Source organism: Pocillopora verrucosa, chromosome 11, assembly GCF_036669915.1.
Source record: "Pocillopora verrucosa isolate sample1 chromosome 11, ASM3666991v2, whole genome shotgun sequence".
Classification (NCBI taxonomy): Eukaryota; Metazoa; Cnidaria; class Anthozoa; order Scleractinia; family Pocilloporidae; genus Pocillopora; species Pocillopora verrucosa.
The window spans coordinates 17632529-17652142 of record NC_089322.1 but is presented as its reverse complement, the minus strand read 5'-3'; the positions used below and the strand labels follow the sequence as shown (position 1 = coordinate 17652142).

General features: G+C 35.3%; 1 protein-coding gene across 2 annotated transcripts; it reads left to right on the top strand.

Moving 5' to 3' along the window:
• Positions 1-905: 905 nt before the first annotated feature.
• LOC131781531 (copine-8) lies at positions 906-19114 on the top strand. Of its 2 annotated transcripts, XM_059098200.2 has the most exons (26): positions 906-965; positions 1070-1444; positions 1601-1641; positions 3364-3410; positions 3888-3991; positions 4145-4184; positions 5428-5504; positions 6155-6189; positions 6354-6382; positions 7130-7233; positions 7926-8030; positions 8852-8893; positions 9167-9236; positions 10192-10245; positions 10392-10453; positions 11385-11431; positions 11941-12046; positions 12501-12576; positions 13112-13199; positions 13607-13646; positions 14034-14072; positions 14162-14234; positions 15031-15088; positions 15796-15869; positions 17229-17537; positions 18520-18655. In XM_059098200.2, the coding sequence occupies exons 2-25, from the start codon at positions 1335-1337 to the stop codon at positions 17535-17537; spliced, it is 1830 nt and encodes a 609-aa protein (XP_058954183.2). In that variant the 5' UTR covers positions 906-965; positions 1070-1334; the 3' UTR covers positions 18520-18655. The 2 variants fall into 2 exon arrangements, with proteins under 2 accessions (XP_058954183.2, XP_058954184.2); XM_059098201.2 differs by lacking the exon at positions 17229-17537 and having other exon boundaries at positions 909-965; positions 18520-19114.
• The last annotated feature ends 500 nt before the right edge of the window (positions 19115-19614 follow it).

The window sequence follows — 19614 nt, the reverse complement described above, 5'->3', positions numbered from 1 at the left end:
TTTGATAAATCTTTTCTTTTTCAATGAAAATTGTTGTATGAATTCATTAAAATTAGTGTATTTTGAATTCAGAACCAGAGGATTGCTGGTCGCCTAGAGAAGACTTATTTTTTTTTTTAAATAGATTATTAGTATAGGTAATCACATGAGGCCAAGTACTATTAAGGATTAATTGCACGAGAGTTTTCAAAATTTTCCAAAATTGGGTTTCGCGACTCGGGCAATTTGGAAAATTTTGAAAACTCAAGTGCAATTAATCCTTAATAGTGCGAGGTCTCATGGGATTACTTGTTTATCAATAAAGGGCAAAATTTATACGAAGGAAAATCACGCGCGCAGTCTATTTTTATCTGGGAAGCAACGGATTAGCAATGCAACGGATTAGCCAATCATTAACAGGTAATCAAGCCCTCTCTTGATTACTAAAAATGCCCTCGATTAAGAAAAAAATGCCCTCTCTCTCAACCAATCAGCGCTCAGTAATTTTGCCCTTTATTGATAAAGTATATAATGACGATAATAATTTTTAACCAATCTCACCGCAGACTGTAAACTTTAAATGTTTCATCATTTGTTTTCTCAAGTTGGCATAATTCTCATGATATATCTGTAGGAAATCAGATTTTATTCTTAACAGAATGAAACAGAATATGAATACTGATGAACACTGCGATGGAGAAAAAGGCTTTTTTGTTTGAAAGCTGTGCGTAGTAACTCGTGATGCATAATTAATGAATGTCTATAATTATCTGTTATAAACTGAAACTTGGAAAATAACTGTAAAAATACTGGGTGATGTAAAAGTACTGTTACCAAGTAGAATAATTGCACAAGGATATAGATAGTTGATCAACGGATAAAGTAAAATATAAGTAAAACAAAAGCAGAGCGGGTGTCATTTGTCTTAACTAGCAAATAGATCACGACCGTGTATTTGCTAAATTTTTCTTCTTATCCTAAACTGGGTGCGCCTGCTTTGATGAAGAGTTCAAAATTTTTTTCAATTTTCTGGACAGAATATTTCATGTTTCCAATTCATTTCCATTTCTGTTTTTTGGTTTTTTCGCAGTTTGTCCGCTAGATGGTGTGCGAAACTGAAACACTGACTTTATGTGCCTTGCGTCTTGTCACGTAACCTGGTCACGCGAAGGGAGATCGAAAGTTCCCTTCTATAAGAAAATCTCAAGTTAAATAATACTTTTTCGAAACATTGCCTTTCAAGAATTTGTAGGAAAGGGGTAAATTGTTTTTTTAGAATACCGCACTCTTCAGATCGTCTTGACCCGCGTCTAGTTCGAGAGGCTTTTCAGTAACCGCGCCTTTAAACAACTAAGATGGCGGCCTCAGCACCTCCAGCATACCACGATGTTGTCTCTCCCGAAGAGGCTGGCTCATTCAGAAGTTCTGTGCCAGCAACACAAGTTGAACTGCATATTTCTTGCAGGTAAAACTTCACAGAAGCTCAGTAACTTTTTACCGGACACCAAACAACATGAATTGTTAGCTTGCATGCTCTGCTGCACGAGCATTCGAAGTCAACCTTTTTCACAACACCTGGAAAATTTTCGAGTTTTTATTGTTTTTATTTTGTTCTATTCAGGAATCTCGCTGATATGGACGTTTTTTCAAAGTCGGACCCAAGTAAGTTTGTTGTATTTGTGAAGAAATAGTTCATAATCGTAGAATGATTATCACGTGCCTGGAATTCATTTTCTGATATTTACAACAATCCGTTCTGTTGCAATTCCACAAAAATTGAATTCATGTAAAACTGCCCTCATATGTCGTTGAACAGAATTTCAGGTCAAAAACACGGGTAAAATTTCCGCACAGCCCCATACTATTGTAAAACAAATCTGTTTTCCCAATGGCAATGTATTGTTTTAGTCATTGTTTTCTCTATTCAAGAACTGAATGCATGTTGTGCGGAAATTTTACCAAAACACGTTTAAATCTGTACTAGATTGGAGTAGATTTTCTCGTGTCCCAGGTGCTTTAATCCTCCAACGACAACAAAAATACGATTTAGATCGATTAATTAGGTTTGAATGTGTTCTCTTGAAGTCTCAAGGATCCACATAACTTTAAGATTAAATATAAAATATCTCTCATATGTTTGCGATTTTCATACTTATGAAAAAGCTGTTCCCTGTGCTATTGAATGTATATGTTGTGGTTCAATTTTATCCTTGGTTCAAATTTGATTTTCCTTTGTTTCAAACTCATTATCATACATTACAATACCCAAAAAACAAAAGAAAGCAAAATTTGAACCAAGGATAAAACTGAACCACAACATATGCAACGATTGTGCAATTATTTAGTCTGATCTACATTCTCCTGAGTTCCAGTTGTAATCCACCAAAAAGAAAGGAAAATTCACCTTAGAGTCGTTAGATTCATTTTTAAATGCAAACATCGCTGTATACTTGATAAGGGCTGATTGAGGAAATGTTCAATGTTCACGTCAAAAATTATATATATGAATTGAACTTTTTGAATGCCAGGGTTTAATATGATTTTCCAGCAAATTTTCTTCATAACTAGAAATTAAAACACTATGCAGATGAATAACATAAACAATTGTTTGCTTTTATATTGAACCACAGCTGAATTTTAGTAGGAAACTGAAGCAATGCAATGTTAATCTCTGACAAAAATATGGTTAAACCACCAGCTTGCTGTGGAGATGAAATTTTAATAGCTGAAATCTCTTCCTCAAATGACTACATTATATTTCAGTGTTTTTGGTTTTTAATGTGTATTTTCATGATTTTAAGTAAAGCTATATAATAGTAACAACAACTTATAGAATGTAGGTTATATTTTTTTAATATGATTGCAAAATAAAGGGATTTTCAGGGCTCTAAGGTCAAATCTTTATAGTTACCATTTGTAGACCTTAGATCATTACATGGTCACTAAAATTAGATTTTTGTCACCTGGCTTTGCTACCCCCCCTCCTTAGAAAAAAGGAAAGATGAAAACAAAACAGAAAATAGGAAATGGAAAGAGGATTCTTTAACATTGACTGGCAATGGGTTTTGGAGTTCCAAGCGACACATCTCAAGACCTCATAATTAGAAATCTGAGGAAACAGAGGCAACTTTATGATTAATAATATTAAAAACAATTCATCATCGATTATGTTGAAATAAATGGTTACCTCACTTCAACTTCAGATCATAGCATTACTTTTTTATTTAAAATTGCTTAAATAAGTGATATATTTTAGATGTAATGGTAGGCCATTCCACAGCTTTGGTGCACAAACAGATTGAAATGATATTGTCTTTTCTGCTGGGAAATTATAATTGTGAAATACCACTTGTTGAAATACTTTACATCATGTCTTTCTCACAGTGGTTGTGATGTACACGCAAGGAATGGGAAGTAAAGAATGGAGAGAGGTAAAGAGGTGTCATGTAAATCTTTTGAAGGGTTTATATCAAATGTCAATTTTCAGGAGTTGGCTTTTGTTACGTAATAAGTTGCATTAGATTTTATGGGTCCTTGTCCAAGGGTGATGATAAGACTGCACCTAAGCTTTGTGGCCTATGCCATTGGAGCATGATCTGGTTTCCTTAACATTCATAAAGAGATTATTTATTTTGGAACTCTCCCTGGACTAGACACTTGCCATAGTGGACTAACCTCTAGCATTTCCTCAGACCTCAGTGACAGATCACCTTGTACTTTTTTTACATTCCTCATTGCAAAGAGGCATTATATATAACAGTGAATTAATTGCAATGTTAGCAACTGATTATTTGCTGGATAAATTATCAAAATCTATTGAAATTTGAAGTGGAGGGTACATGTAAATCATATTATATATGACAGCTGTTTACTGTTTTTTCTAACATAAGTTGTTTCTTATCTTTCAGTTTGGGAGAACAGAGCACATAATGAATACACTTAATCCAGACTTTGTCAAGACATTTACCATCCACTATTTCTTTGAGGAAATGCAGAAGTTACGGTTTGAAGTGTAAGTTGAAGAATATACTTACTAATTGGAAGAAACTTTTATATCTATAGAGACTCTTTATCTACAATCTTTGTTTCCTCTAAATTTTGAAAACATATTTAAAGAAGTTGATTTTACAGCTTAGTAAATTGTTAAAATGTCTTGTTTTTATAGGTATGATCTGGATAAAAATTCTGCCAAGTTATCAGACCATGTGAGTATCAGGCACTTACCCCTCTATGTTATTAACCCTTTACAACCTAATATCAGTATGCATATTCTCCATACTGTTCTCTATTCATTTCCTATGGTACTGACAAAGAGAATTTGTTTAACAATCAAGAGTTTCTTTAGTTGGTGATCATTTCCTTTATTCTCATGACCTTCATGTGTGACTTAGGGGTGAAATTGTAGGGAGAAATTAGATGCAAGTTATTCTTAGGGGCTAAAGGGTTAATAGTTTTAAAGGGTTAATAGTTTTAACCCTTTAACTCTCAGATCAAATTTGTAATTCTCCTTACTGTCAACCATACAATTCTCATAATGGAAGGTCAGAGAATTTAGAATTGGATCAACTAATTATCCCCAACTTGATATATTTCTTAATTCTCATCACTTGTCTGGTTAATACTGTAATGATATTGTAAGGAGAAATTCTGTCTTGGTCACTCCTGGGAGTTAAAGGGTTAAAAGTGCATTTGGCCCTCTTAAGTCCCAGCTGAATGCACTCAACAATTCAATGCAACGTCTTGCAACACTATTGTGCACAACATGTTGCATACATTTGGCCACCTTATGGTCATTTGTTGCAATATGTTGGATGGTGTCGAGTCAAGTATGAAAATAGTCAGTTTTTGTTACAGCAGTTTTTGATGTTGCAGAAATATTAATGAACACCCCCCCTTGAATAAATGCAGCATCATCATGTAGCATTTATTTGAATGATATATTAAAAAAGCACATAGCAATTATAGCTATGATCACAGCTGGAGATTTTGAGTGAACCAGACACAAATGCTAATTTGAATGTAACAGTTCTGATGTCGGGAAAGCGTATCTGACATAATTAAGATCTTTATTAACTTTATGTATTGCAGTAGTAAATATAACATGCAAATTGTGAAATTGAGAACAATATAAAAAATATTGTTTTAGAGAAGCACTGAAACATGTTTCTGTTTTCCAAAATTAATTAAAAATGGCCAGTTACAATTACTATTGTTTGGATTTTAAATAAACAATATCAATATAATATCAAGCAGACAAGTGATATGAATAGAGAGAAATATCAATTGAGGGATTATAAGTTGATCCAATACCAAATTCTCCAAACTAACATCACAAAAACTGTATGGCAGACAGTAAGGAGAATTACTAATATGATCTTGGGAGTTAAAGGGTGAAGCCCTGATATGAAGAATCTCATGGTCTAATTATATTCACTTCTATATTTTAAGGATTTCATTGGAGCAGCTGAGTGTACACTTGGATCTATTGTGGGAGAATTTGGTGGAAGGCTTCAAAAACAATTAGTGTAAGATCTCAGTGAAATGAAATAAATAATATTTTAATCTGTGACTAACATTCAAGTATAGATATAATAATGATACTTTCAGGTAAGCTGCTAGGAAAGAAATTGCAGAAAACAAGCAGTAAAATATTCAGACTCCAGGTCAAGTTTCTTTTCTGCAGTTGCTTAAATTGTAACTCAACTGCAAAGATCATTTCTTATCTTGAATATGTGTAAATGTTCTTACTCAGCATGGTTATCAATGTGGCTAATTTATCTCAAAATAAATGCAGATTGTGAACAAGCAACAAAAGGTGTTGAATTATAGATGGCAATGACCTTATGTGGCCTAAATTATTATCAAATGTATTGTGTGACATAAGAAGTCATGCTGTCACGCTTATCAGTCTCGTATTCATGTAATTTGTGTGTAGTAGGGGGATCTTTGGGTTACACATCTGAGTTTAGATATATTGTCAGTAAATAAATTTCTGTTGAGTTTTTGTCATGTCTCACTCGTATTTTGGACATGGAATGACACCATACACTACACCAAAGATTTCACTTACTTATATCAAATGAGCTATTTTACATAATACTTTTACTTTTAAGGTTTCTCAGTTTTTTATTGTTAGTTATTATTCTGAGTACGTTCACATTTATTTTTTTTCCAGAAATCCAAAAGTGAAAAAACCTGGAACAATTATTGGTATGTAAATAAAATTGATGTACAAAATAACAACATATAAGCCTAAGGTTACAAAATGAAATACTTGATCAATTTAAAACTTCGTAATCAAAGCTGTAGTACTTAGAACAAGAAATTTCATGCCTCTTTATCCAAAATGTATTGCTATTTTCTTCCTCTTATAGTAAGTGCAGAGGAACTGAGTGACTGCAAGGTTAGTAATTTTGTAGAGTGGATAAAAGATAAATGTTTGCATCCTTCAATACCCTCTCCAATAGGCCCCCTTCTCTGATAAGTCCCCTCTCTACTGAGTCCTCCTCTCTAAAGAGCTCCATTCTCTGATAAGCCCCTAACCTAACAAACCCCCCTTTCTAATAAGCCCCCCTCTCTAAAGAGCTCCACTCTGTAATAAGTCCCTATTCTAACAAAGTCCCCTTTCTAATATTAGCACCCCTCTGCAAAGAGCTCCCCTCTGTAATAAGTCCCTATTCTAATAAACCCCCTTTCCAATAAGCCCCCCACTCTAATAAGACCCCTCTCTAATAAGTCCCTATTCTAATAAAGCCCCCTTTCTGAAAAGTACCCCTCTCTAATAAGCCCTCCTCTCCAAAGAGCTCCCCTCTCTAATAAGTGTCTACTTTATATGCCCCCCTTTCTAATAAGCCTTCCTCTCTAAAGAGCTCTCCTCTCTGATAAGCCCCTTCTCAGTCAGGTTTCCCCTTTCTAATGAGCCCCCAACTCTTGTTAAGCCTCAACCAGCTCTATTGGAGCCTCAAGTTTCTATTACAATTTTTCTTCAATACACTCCTATTCTTGATCCTATCATCCTAATACCTCCCCTGTCTAATGAGCCCCCAGAAGCCGTTAAGAGATGGTTACAATTATTGACAGTCATGGACTGAAAAGTTATGAATGAAAACTTCACTGCAAAATCATTAATTCTTACCTGGCATATTTATAGGATGTGGTAACACTTCAGTTTAAAGGACACAAGCTTGACAAGAAAGACTTCTTTGGAAAGTCGGATCCTTTCTTGGTATTTTACAGATGTAATGAGGACAACAGGTTAGTTTAACCCTTTTCACACAATTATCAGTACTTAAAGTCTTCTTAAAATATTTTAATATTGACAATGTATTAAAATACATTGTCAAACAGGTGTGTATTTAGAATTGAGAAATAGTTGCAGGAGAGAGGTTGTTTTGATGTAATGACAAACTCTCAGGAATGGCAAACATAAAAAAATCTGTATCTGTTGGAAGAATTTACCTTTTTTTTGTTGAACATTTGAAAGTGTTGACAAAAATGTTAGCTGGCACTCCCATGTGTTACAAAATAGATATCTCATGGTGACTTCAAATGCTATTAAGGGGTGTGTATTAAGTAGGAAAAAATGACGTTTAGCTATTAGAACTTGAGTGTTTTATTTTGAGAAATGACTCATTTGGGGGAGGGGGGATGGTGCAGTGGTAAGAGCACTCACCTTCCATCACTGTGGCCTGGGTTCAATTCTAGGACCTGGCATCAAATGTGGATTGAGTTTCTTTTTGGTTCTTGTCCTTGCTCCAAGGGTTTTTCTGTGGGTCCTCTGGTTTTTCTTCCTCCACAAAAACCAACATTTCAAATTCCAATTTGACCTGGAAACAGTGGACAGAAAGAGTCACCTCATGGATCGTGAACTGCTAAATTATTATTATTATCATCATCATCATTATTATTATCAGTATCATATTTAGTACTTTTTGTGTTATTTCCAGCTACACAGCAGTTCATAGGACAGAGGTTATTAAGAACACGCTGAATCCAACTTGGAAGCCATTTACTATCCATGCCAGAGCACTTTGCAATGGAGATTATGATCGGTAAATATAATGTTCTCTGACTATTTATACAGTCAAACCTTGATTATCCAGATTTATTGATTATATGGACCTGCTTCTCTGGGCTTATATTTCAAGAGTATTATTTAGTCACATTGGAGATCAGTATCAACTTTTTCCCCTTCAAACAAACATTAGACTAGTATTGATGCAATTTTAGTAATGCAGCTTCTGAGAATGATAGAATTAGAGATGTAGTAGCTTAAAACAAATTGATCTATTTCAGCATGTTAGGTCTTAAAACATTGTTATTTATAAAATAATTCAAATAGTACGCGCACTCTGATTGGCCATAAAACCATTTTACATGAGCATATGTAAACACGGTTTTTGTTCCTCTTTCATTAGTTATTTTATAAAAGAAATGTAAAATGGTTTCCGTGTTTTCATAGCCTGATGTAAACACTTGGGAGGTTGGGAGACCACTCAATAAGCTGGAAACCACGATGCGAAGCGGAGTGGTTTCCAGCTTATCGAGTGTTCTCCCAACCTCCCGCGAGTTTACATCAGACTATATTATGTAAACACGGAAACCATTAAGTACATTTCTTCAATATCGAACACTTTTACTCCCAAGAACAATATATCAATTCCTCATAACATACTTAATATATTTTGTATAACTTTGGCTCTGTAAATTTGGTGTGAATTCAACAAATATCCCCAAATATATGTTTTCCTTTCTTCTCCTCACCTTTTTAGTTAAAAGTGCATTGATATTGTAAGGAGAAATTTCCCTTTGGTCACTCCCAGGAGTGAAAGAATTTATTTAACATCTGGTTTTTTTGTATTTTGCTTCTCAGGTCCATAAGAGTTGAATGTTATGACTGGGACAGGGATGGCGGGTAAGATTTAAACAACTCTAGACCTGTAGATATTTTTCATCTCTTAACAGGCAACTTGTTTGTCCAAATAGGTGACAAGTATGTTCATCAACACTCACTATTTCTTGCCTGCATAGGGTTGCTTTTACAGATTTTTCCTGTGAGCAACAACCTCTAAAAATATTCACACACCATTTATTAATTAATATACTAAATTTACTGAGTGCAGCTGGTGAAAAAAAATTTATTATAAGTGTCTGGAAATCTTCTTGATGAGGGATTCTCTTGTTTTAGACATGATCTGATTGGAATATTTTCCACAACTATCAATGAACTTAATAGAACTCCAGGATTAAGTTTTGAGGTGAGCAAGATTTAATGCAGGAATAGTACTGAGAATGACAAGCCTTGTAATGATGATGAGGAGTCCATTATGACTGAAATACAGACAAAAGTTACACAATATTAGTCACCCAAATCACTTGTTGCTACCAAGTAGCAGAGGTCACACTCATGACCACTAACAATCTCAGGAAAAGACAACCAGTAACACCTAGGCATGTAACAACAGGAATATGTGCCCTACAAATAATAATAATAATAATAATATTTAATATATAGCACTATTTCAGGCTATATCTATCCAATAGTACTTTGCAATGACTGAAATAAACATAAAGTGCTTGAAAATCCCAATTGGCAGGAGGCAGACTAGTTGGCTATTTGCACAGCACAGCCGAGGAGTTAAACTTGGGGGGATGAGAACAAATCAAGTGAATGGCAGGGTGGAGGACTTGAACCTGGAACCACCAGATTACAAGTCCAGCACTCTAACCATTTGGCCATGCCACTTCCTGACTATCTATTACCTTTGATTAGGCATACATTGTGTAAATGCTAAAAGTAGTTAGTGGTATGTGTATATAACATTTTTGGATAGTGTGGGCTTTTGAAGCTTGCGTTTTATCCTTGTAATTCAGTTTTTTTTTCAACTGCAATGGTGATTAATAAACAGTAAAAAAGAAACTTTAGAATAATTATTGTTACTATGTGAGAGAGGTGGTGGCCTCATGGAAAGTGTGGTGGACTCTGGGTCAAGAAGTCTGGGTTTGAGATGTGGCTGTGGGTTATAGCAGTGTAATAGTGGAATTATATTCAGGGGTAATCCCACAATGGACTGATATCTTTCCCAGTAGAAGAAGGAATCTTTTTGTTGTTCCACATTGCAGAAACTGGGATATGCTCTTAAAACTATACATTACAAGTCATTCTTGTATTTAGATATGTTTTTTAATATCTTTACCCAATGTCTTTTCCAGTGCATGAATCCAAAGAAACAAGCAAAAAAAAAAGGTTACAAGAACTCTGGCACGGTTAGTGTAGTAAACTGAAAATAAATGAGAACTAAACTTAATAAGTGTAAAATTTTGCTACATGTGTTGAATAGCTAATTAATTAGAGGCTGATGTTTTATTCTTTTATTCTGGGTAATACTCTTATTGCATTTTTTTTCAACCAGATTTCCCTTATGCAGTGCAAACTAGAGCAGCAACCTTCATTCTTAGACTACATCAGAGGAGGGTAAGACACAACTCTTACTAATTAAGTTCAAAATCCATACTGTAAATTAAAGACCAGGGTTTTTTCTACTCTGATTTATGGACTAATTAAGCAAGAAGCAGAGCGTGCAGGCTGCAAATTTAGGTGGAAAAAGAGGTTCTGTAAATTACAAAAAATACTGAGAAACAAGGTTATAGCAAGATGTTTATAATATCTCTGGATTCTAATGGAGCAGGAATATTTCAATTCAAATATATAAACTTTTTAATTTTTTAGCAGGTCATACAGCGAAATATGGTGGGCTAAATTGACAAATCATAGCACAAGTTCTAAATGAGAGATGGAATCTTATTATCTGCTCATTGCTATTCATCATGTGGTCCCAACTTTCTGTTTGGAATAGTTCTCCAAAGTTTAAGGCTGTGTCCTATATACCTGCTCTGTAGTGGTCCAACTAATAAAGTATTGGTTCTCAGAATAACTACCTACTGTAAACTTGGATGTGGGTTTACTAAGTATATAATGAAATAATTTGGGCAGTGAGTTGCATGTCATTAGTTAGACATTGAACATGATCCATGATTTGAATATATAATGGAGAACTTTCCATTAGTATTATAATTTAATGCATGCTTCACTCAGACTAGTATAAACTAGATTTCAGTTTTATAGTTGGCACAGAACCTATTATTACTTATGCTGCATGTACCCTGATGTAGTTATGGGATGCATACCTGATATCGCTTTAGCATCTAGGCTGCAAGTGCGGTTGACAATTTGTGTAGAGCTTGCCATTTACCATCTACAGCAGATGGTCCAGAACTTACAGTGAAACTGTTTTAAAAATGGCTTGAAAAATTGCAGTTGACAGTGATTCTTGTCCTTGAGAAACTGTCTTTCTTTCAAAGTTGTAAGCTAGGCTGTTTCAGACACTGATCTTGTTGCTTTGCAGAACTCAGATAAGTTTCACTGTAGCCATTGACTTCACTGCATCAAATGGTAAGGTAGCCATTGTAATACTGTGATCATCATGAGTACTTGACCCTGTAACTCTTAAGATCTGGTTGTTAATTCTCCCCTCTGGCTGCTACACATTTCCTTGTAAGTTATCCACAAGAATTTGGTGTTAAATCAAGATAGCTTCTATCAGATAAGTCAGAGTATTCTCATTACCTGTTTGTGGATATTCTGGGAGAAGTTACATGTCAATCACTTCAGGGAGCTAATGGATTGAGGATTGCTCACTACAGCAATTGCAATGGCAATAGTTAGTGCACATGGTAGCTCTAGTGTGATACAACACAATGTCAGTACTTGCTTGCATTTGGCTAACTTTCTCAAAGATTAGTGACTGTTGATAAACAACTTAATTTGGTATAGTTGTTTGAATTGTGGTTGTGGTTAACCTTGTATTGAATGCAATTTTGATTGCAAGTTCATAATTGCCTTTGATTTCAATATGCCAACTTTAATTCAAAATGAAAAATGACTCATTTATTTGATTCAAGGTGATCCATGGAATGCCAACTCCCTGCACTACATTAACCCATATGAACAAAATCAGTATGTCAAGGCACTGACTGCTGTTGGTAGAATCTGCCAGGACTATGACACGTAAGTGTTGTTTGTCTGAAGTCAGACAAAGCAACTTTTTTTTGTCTTTTTACTTGGAGAATTTTTTTTACTGTGCAATAATAGTGGAGCATGCAGAGTGTAGCCCCATAATTATACAAAATAGTAGTAACCCATCAAGCAATACAATTGGATGTACAACTGTACGACCGTATGACCATATGACTGTACAACCGCACAAGGTGCTACTTTTAACATGTGTGGTCAACTGTACCGCAGGCACACCAAGGCCACAGCTTCGTCCAGTAGTCCAGTGGTCAATGCACTGGGCTCCAAGTTGGATGACCTGGGTTCTAGTCTTGGCCAGGGCAAGGCGTTGTGCATGTGTGAAGACTTGCATGAAAAAAAAATGCAAGCTCCGCCTTTAGGCTTGGCTAAATCTATATATTAGAGATGATGGTGATTTTAAGTTGACTTGCCTTGATTTCTTCTCCAGAGATAAACTCTTTCCTGCCTTTGGTTTTGGAGCTCGCCTTCCTCCAACCTGGCAAGTTTCCCATGAGTTTCCTCTGGTGAGTGCTGCCAGCGACCACACCATCCTTGTTTTAGTGCTTGGGCATGAGCATTTCTTTACCCATGCAAAAGTGTGAGGTCTTAAGTAACACAAGCTGTTGATAAGTTTGCTATGGTCTAGCAATGATAATTGTTAGTGCCAGATCCCCAGAAAACCTCTCCCTGACTCATCTTAAATATTCCTTCCAATGGGAAATTGTGCATCCTGCACGGCTTAGAATGAGGGCCTGCTCTCAGGTGAACCTTTTAACCCCTAAGGGTGACAATATCACCCCTGAATCACATATGAAGGTCATCAGAATAGATGAAACAATCACCAACTAAGGAAGCTCTTGATTGTAAAACAAATTCTCCTTGTCAGCACTTTAGGTAATGTACAAAGAACAGTGCAGAGAATGTGTGTACTGATGTAAGGGTGTAGAGATAAGAAAATTTGTTTTAAATTTGACTAAGAGTTCTATTAATCAATGCTTCATTATTACTGTTTTGAAAGAAAAAACACCATTTATTACTGGCATAATTATTTCTTTCTAGAATGGTAATCCCCAAAATCCAATGTGTGAAGGGATAGATGGAGTTTTAGCTTCCTACTACCACAGTATACAGCGAGTGCAACTCTATGGTAACCTCCTGTAGAAGTGTATTGCAGATGTTTTTTTTTTAATCTTTCTTTGCCCTTCCTATTTGATAACTTTCTGAAGAAACCACCTCATCTAGTGAAAAGCATAATTTTTTTGGAGAACCTTAATCTACTATCTATCTATTTATCTATCAGTACTTGCAAAACGAGCCTTCAAAATTTATAGGTCCTCTGTTCTTGCCATCATTAAACTGGTTGCTCTAGATCTTACAGTGCTTCCTTGAGATTCTGTTGCAGCTCTCAGCACTTTCTTGTTGAAAAAATGTACTTAAAAAACAAGCTATTCTAAACAGACAAGTTATCTGTTCTTGTCTTTATTAACCTTGTTGCTCTTGATCTTACACTCAGTGATTTACAGTGTAATGATATCCTTGTGTTTTACATTTTAGGTCCTACCAACTTTGCACCAATAATAAATCAAATCACTAGGTTAGTTGGAAATAATTTTTTCCCTCAAACACTTCCTCATCTTTGTCCAAATTGTAATAGTTAACATTTACGTGTTAATTTATTTCTGTCAATATGTCAAAAATGGTTGGAAATCTAATTGCTGACACAATATTTTGTCTCTTTGGCTGCGTGGAGGTGAATAGCACTTGCTTGTCACTCCTAACCAGCCAATTATTGTGCACAAAAAGTACTATTCACCTGTGTGGTATTTACTAATAAAAGCCATGCAGTGGATGACCAGGTTTATTGTCATTTTTCTCTTTATGTTACAGACTAACCATAGAATAAAGCAAGCACTACTTAAATTCTGATTATTTCTCATATTTAGCAGACACTAAAATGATGTTAGTTTTCTATTTTTTCTAGAATAGCAAGTGCAGCACAAAGGGAGAGTCCTGGGAATGAGTAAGAACTTATAAAAAATTCCTGTAACCTCAAAAAGGCTGTGCTCAAACATCTCATTCCCATGCTTACAAATCTAATTCTCTTTCTAGATATTTTGTGCTACTGATGTTGACAGATGGAATTATTTCAGACATGGCTCAGACAAAAGAAGCCATTGTAAATGTAAGTTTGTTTCAAATTAAACTGTATTTTGACAATCCTGCCACCAGCTTGCATTGTTAGCCATGCAGTCGTGCATGTTATTTTTATTTATATTACCTCATGGCTCTTGGCAGTGTTGTAATGCAATAAGCCAATTTTTTGATAAGAGTACAGACAATGCTGCTCATGTCAACCTGATATGATCTTGATCATGCACCGAAAGAAATATTTTACTTGATGTCAATATTGTGGATAAAAAACAAATCAAGTGGTTTACTGTGCTCCGTACTCTTATCAATAATAACATTTGTCATCACAGTGCTCAAAATTTGTTACAGACTCACTCACTGCACCTCATGAGTCCACAACATTTTGACTACTGTGATGACAAATATCATTGCAGTTAAGAGTAGAGACCACACTAAACCACAGTTGATTTGATACATTCTCTATATAGATGCACAAGATAAATGTAGTGGACATGCCCAATTATTAGCCAGTTGTAATGGGTTCCAAAAAGGTATCAGGCTCAGTCAAATACCAGCACAATTTTTTTGCTACTAATACCAACTTTGAGAAAGTTGCTAGAGATCATTTGCATTCTTTATTTGTGAATTTTAGATTAGATCTTTTACGCAATACTTCTGTTTCTTCAAACCGGGATAAAAATCTGAATCATTCTTTTTTTCAAGTTGAAAAAATCTGGTTTGCACTTGACCAGCTATGGTATGATCCTGGTAAATTGTTCAAGTGTGACCAACCCCTGCCTGATGAACTTGACTCAAGTTAAAGCTATAAATTAAATTTTCCCTTGCAGGCAGCTTCTCTTCCTATCTCTATTATTATTGTGGGTGTTGGAGCAGCAGAATTTGATGGTATGTACATAATTACAAGTTTACGTGCATATCTACTAATGGGTGATTTGATATTTGATACTTATAAGTGTGAAGGAAACATGATGTGCTATCCACTGGGTAGAGATTTTTAACTAGCCTGCAAGGCTGGCATAATTTTGGCGATTGAGTGCTCTGCATTTTCTTAATGAAACATATAATGGTCATCTTTGATTTCAATGGCAGCAGAAGGCTGGGGAGAGAAAGAAATTTGTTCCAAGGGGGTGGTTGACAGTCAAAAAATGAGGAGAGGGGTGCCATCCACTCCAACTTCAAAACAAACATGGTCAGCCAGATGAATGATCACTTACAGCATTAGTTCACCCTAATAAGATGCCAGCACTGCAGGCTAATTTTTAACCGTTGGATAGCGTTATCACCCTTGGAACAACCTGGGCCCAGTGGTCAGAGTAGGACTTAAACCCAAGACCTCAGGATTGAGTACCAAATGTGCTCTCCCCTTAACTATGCTGCCTTTGCAGCATGAAACTGAGTAACAATACTCCAAGTCACTTCATATTGTGAAGACCAGGTTAAGTTCCTGTGGTACAGCTGCATTGTTTGTGTGGGATATGTGTTCTTTCTTGAGAGAAATTGCTCCATATATGGGCCACTAGATAATTTAAACTCATTGTGAAAGTATACCATTAATTTATCATATCCTACACTTTCATTGTTTCTCATTACAGCCATGGAAGAGCTTGATGGTGATACAGTCCGTCTTTCATCACGCGGGAGAACTGCAGAGAGGGATATTGTGCAGGTAAGGACAGCGTATATATGCTGACAAAGAACAGTGTTAAACCTCTTACTCCTGTGATCTAGATCTAAATTTCAATTCTCTACACTTCCTACTATATTATTCATAGTGGTAATAGGACTGAAAGGAGTTCAATTAAGTTTGTAATCATACAATTGATGAATAAAAATGGACGTAACTGGAGTCTCAATTGTTAAGTGTGATTACAGACAGAATTGGGCAACACAAAGTCCCATTACCAGTTAATCTAAACTACATCAAAGTTTGAGAAAGAAATTAGAAATTGGTTATACATTTTCGTTAAGAAAAACCAGTTAACTTGGCAAAATGCGTGACAACAGTACATGTGCATGAGGCTACTGTCTACATACATAGGCATGACATGTCAACTGTCCTATTTCACTGTCCAATTACAAGCATGATGCATTCACTGGCCTCTTCTAATGCTTAAATTGGGCTGGTGATAACCAATCCAATCCAAGAATTTTGCTGCAGTTTTGATTAATGAAATTTAGCTCTGAGAAGTCAGAGGTAGACCAGAAAATATCTTCTAATTGATATGTTTCTTTTTTTTCAACACTCTTCTACTTGAAATTGTATCGGGCCGTAAGGAGAAATTCTGTAAGGAGAAACTCTGTTTTGTGCACAACTCTCCTCTTACAAATTTAAAAAAGTGAAGATCAAGTATTACCATTTTTTGATTTTATAGGCTGCACCACCTTGAAGTTTATCTTGAACAAAGTGGTTTCAATTATTAATAACATACCTTTAGCAGTTAGTTGTTGAACTTCTTTCCTGAGCAAATGGTGAGCTTTTTCACTCTTCTCCATGGGACTAGGTAACATCATGCCAGAGATCCGATCACTTTCAAAACATTGACCAACACAAACTCTTAATTGTGAATTTAGATGGTTGATAGTAAAGTGTTATGGTTAAATAATGTAAACATCTACGATGTACACATAGCTTTTATTCTGTAGCATTTGAGCACTGCCATTGTCTCTCTCCTCAGTCAACCCTTTTTTCTTCGGCTCCTTCCTTTTCATCCATCTCCTCATTGATCCAAATATTTCTCTCAATTCATCTATCTGATGTGTCAGTCCATTGGTTGATATGTTTGTTTGCTTTGTAGTGATGATTGTTCATTCTGTTCACCTATTCATTTCTCTGTCTTCTCTTCACGTAGTCAATATCTGCACTCATCACTTTTTTTGGAACTTTCATTCAAAAATTCTTCTTTTCTTGGGGAAAATGTAGACATTGGTCATTTGAGTGATCAAAAATAAATTTTTTTTAGCTGTGATTGGTTTGGAAAGGTTTTATGCTTTCACCTTAAAAATTTGATTCCCCTTGTTTTCACAGTTTGTCCCATTCCGAGATTTCCAAACACATGGCATACTAGCTTCAGATTTGCTCTCAAAAGAGGTGTTGGCAGAGGTGCCAGATCAACTCTTATCCTACATGACAAAAAATACCATAAGGCCGAAGCCACCTCTGCCAATTTCAGTTGACAACATCACTCCAATCCTGCCACATTCGGCAAATCAAGATGCATCATACCCAGCCAGTCAGAGTGCACCATATCCAGTGAATCCAAGCGCCCCTCCATTTCCAGCTAATCACAGCATTCTTAATGCAGCTAATCAGGGGGCTCCGTATCCAACCAATTAGGTAGTGAAGTCAGAAGTTTCTATCAATAAGTATTTATATAATTTATCTACAAAACACAATAATATTGGCAATCTGGAATATCATGATTGATAGTAATAATGCAACTCCCTGATATGTAGATCTCACTGCTAACAAGTACAACAGATACCTTGCTTCAATTCTTTTAAGTGTAATTTGTTGTGTTGGAATTACTGCTCTTGCACATATTTCTTGAATATCATTAAAATACTTCTGAAGCAGATATACCTTGATATTTTCTTCAATGTTAATATTTATGATAATTCTAATATTAAGAGCTCTTTTTTATATACTTCATAATATATATATAATATAAGTCTTTAAATTTTAATAAGTAACTTGGTATCTTCAGTCTAACTTGTATTCCATTATTACAGTTTGTTAAAATTCATGGTTTAATTGTTTACTTAAAATTATCTTTGCTAATAGTCATCCCTTGTTCTAAAAGCATAGTCTAGATTTCACATCTTGGCTCGCTTTTGTTACAAATTTCATTCAAATCCATGGTTTAATTGTTTACTCACACTTATTTATGCTAATATTCAGCCCTCATTCTAAAAGCATAGTTTAGATTTCAAATCATGGTTCGCCTTTGTTGCGAATTACATTTCACTTCTTTTTCAGTGTTCCTCGTCAAGATTTCCAAACACATGGAGTATTAGCTCAAGATTTGCTCACTAAAGGAGTTTTAGCTGAACTGCTAGATCAACTTCTCTCCTTTATGACAAAACATATGATTTAACCAAAACCTCCTCAACCTATTACAGTTGAAGACATCTCACCAATCATAACTCTATCAACCAATCAAACTATTCCACATTCATCCAATCAGCATGCCTCAAACCCTGTCAATCAAAGCACACCTCCCTATTTACTTAGTTAGAGAACCCAGGGCCCTCCCTTCCCAACCAGTTATATTTGGCTTTATTAACTTGTTAAAATAACGTTTCTTTGCAAATCTTAGTTTGTCCCTTTTCGCGACTACATTGGACAAGCTGGGAATGTCATAAGTGGTGCACGATTGGCCAAAGACGTGCTTGAAGAACTTCCAGATCAGTTTATTGAGTACATGAAAAAGCGACACTACAGACCTAGGCCTCCACAATACAACATTTCTACTTTGACAGGAATTTAAAGGGGTTACTGGAGAAGAGATGTTAGCAGGTTTTGCTGTTAAACTGCTGCTGATATCGCAACTAAGGTCTCACTAGTAACCGATCTTTTTTGCACGTGCAGAAGCGAACAAATAAGTATTATTCACCATTGGTTATACACCAAATGCAGAATGAATGAAAAAAGGTGGCTGACAATACTGTCTCAATTTCATCACAATGATACATAGAGGCATGTTTTTGAGTTTTTCTAGTTAATGTTACAGTATGTAACAGTGTATTTGTACCACTTCATTTGGAATGCCTTACATTTATGAGTAATTTCCATCTGTTTAAAATGGTTTATAAAATGCTAAATTTCATTCATATTATATTTAAAATGAGAGAGACCAGAGCGTGAGACTTGAATAGTGTGAAGTTTCGGAACCTAGCAGACATGTCAGTCTCATTTCTGACAAAAGACTGTTCATTTTTTATTAAAATATTTAACATTCTATTCATATATACAACTCTGTGTTGATAAATATTCAGTGCATCAGTCTACAATTAAACTGAGAATACTATTGTAGGTTTTATATAATTGGTGCAAAAGTAAAAATAAATTTCTAGTTAGCTTGTGGCCAACAGTGAGTAGTGAGCAAAATTAATGTCCTCTTTAATGAAAAGCTGCCAGTAATTTCATAACTTTTGCCATACATTGTAGAAGATACAAGGTACTTTTTTTGTTAAAAGTACACCTTTGATTTTCTATTTTTTAAAATCTTTTAGACTCAATGGTTGTGTAGTAACTTAATAAGTCTAAGCTAGATTCTATTACTAGGCAACTGCTCATTAAACTGATAAATGGGTAGTGTAAGAGAGAAACTTTATACCACAATTTGCCCATGGTAAAAGCAATCCTCTTACAGGCTTAAATTTGCAAAAATGTACCTTTGATATGTAACATA

Coding starts and splice junctions, on each gene's coding strand:
- LOC131781531 (XM_059098200.2), top strand. CDS start 1,335: ATGGCGGCCTCAGCACCTCCAGCATACCACGATGTTGTCTCTCCCGAA. Junction 6,383..7,129: donor AGGAACTGAGTGACTGCAAG/GTTAGTAATTTT, acceptor GCATATTTATAG/GATGTGGTAACACTTCAGTT. Junction 8,894..9,166: donor GACTGGGACAGGGATGGCGG/GTAAGATTTAAA, acceptor CTCTTGTTTTAG/ACATGATCTGATTGGAATAT.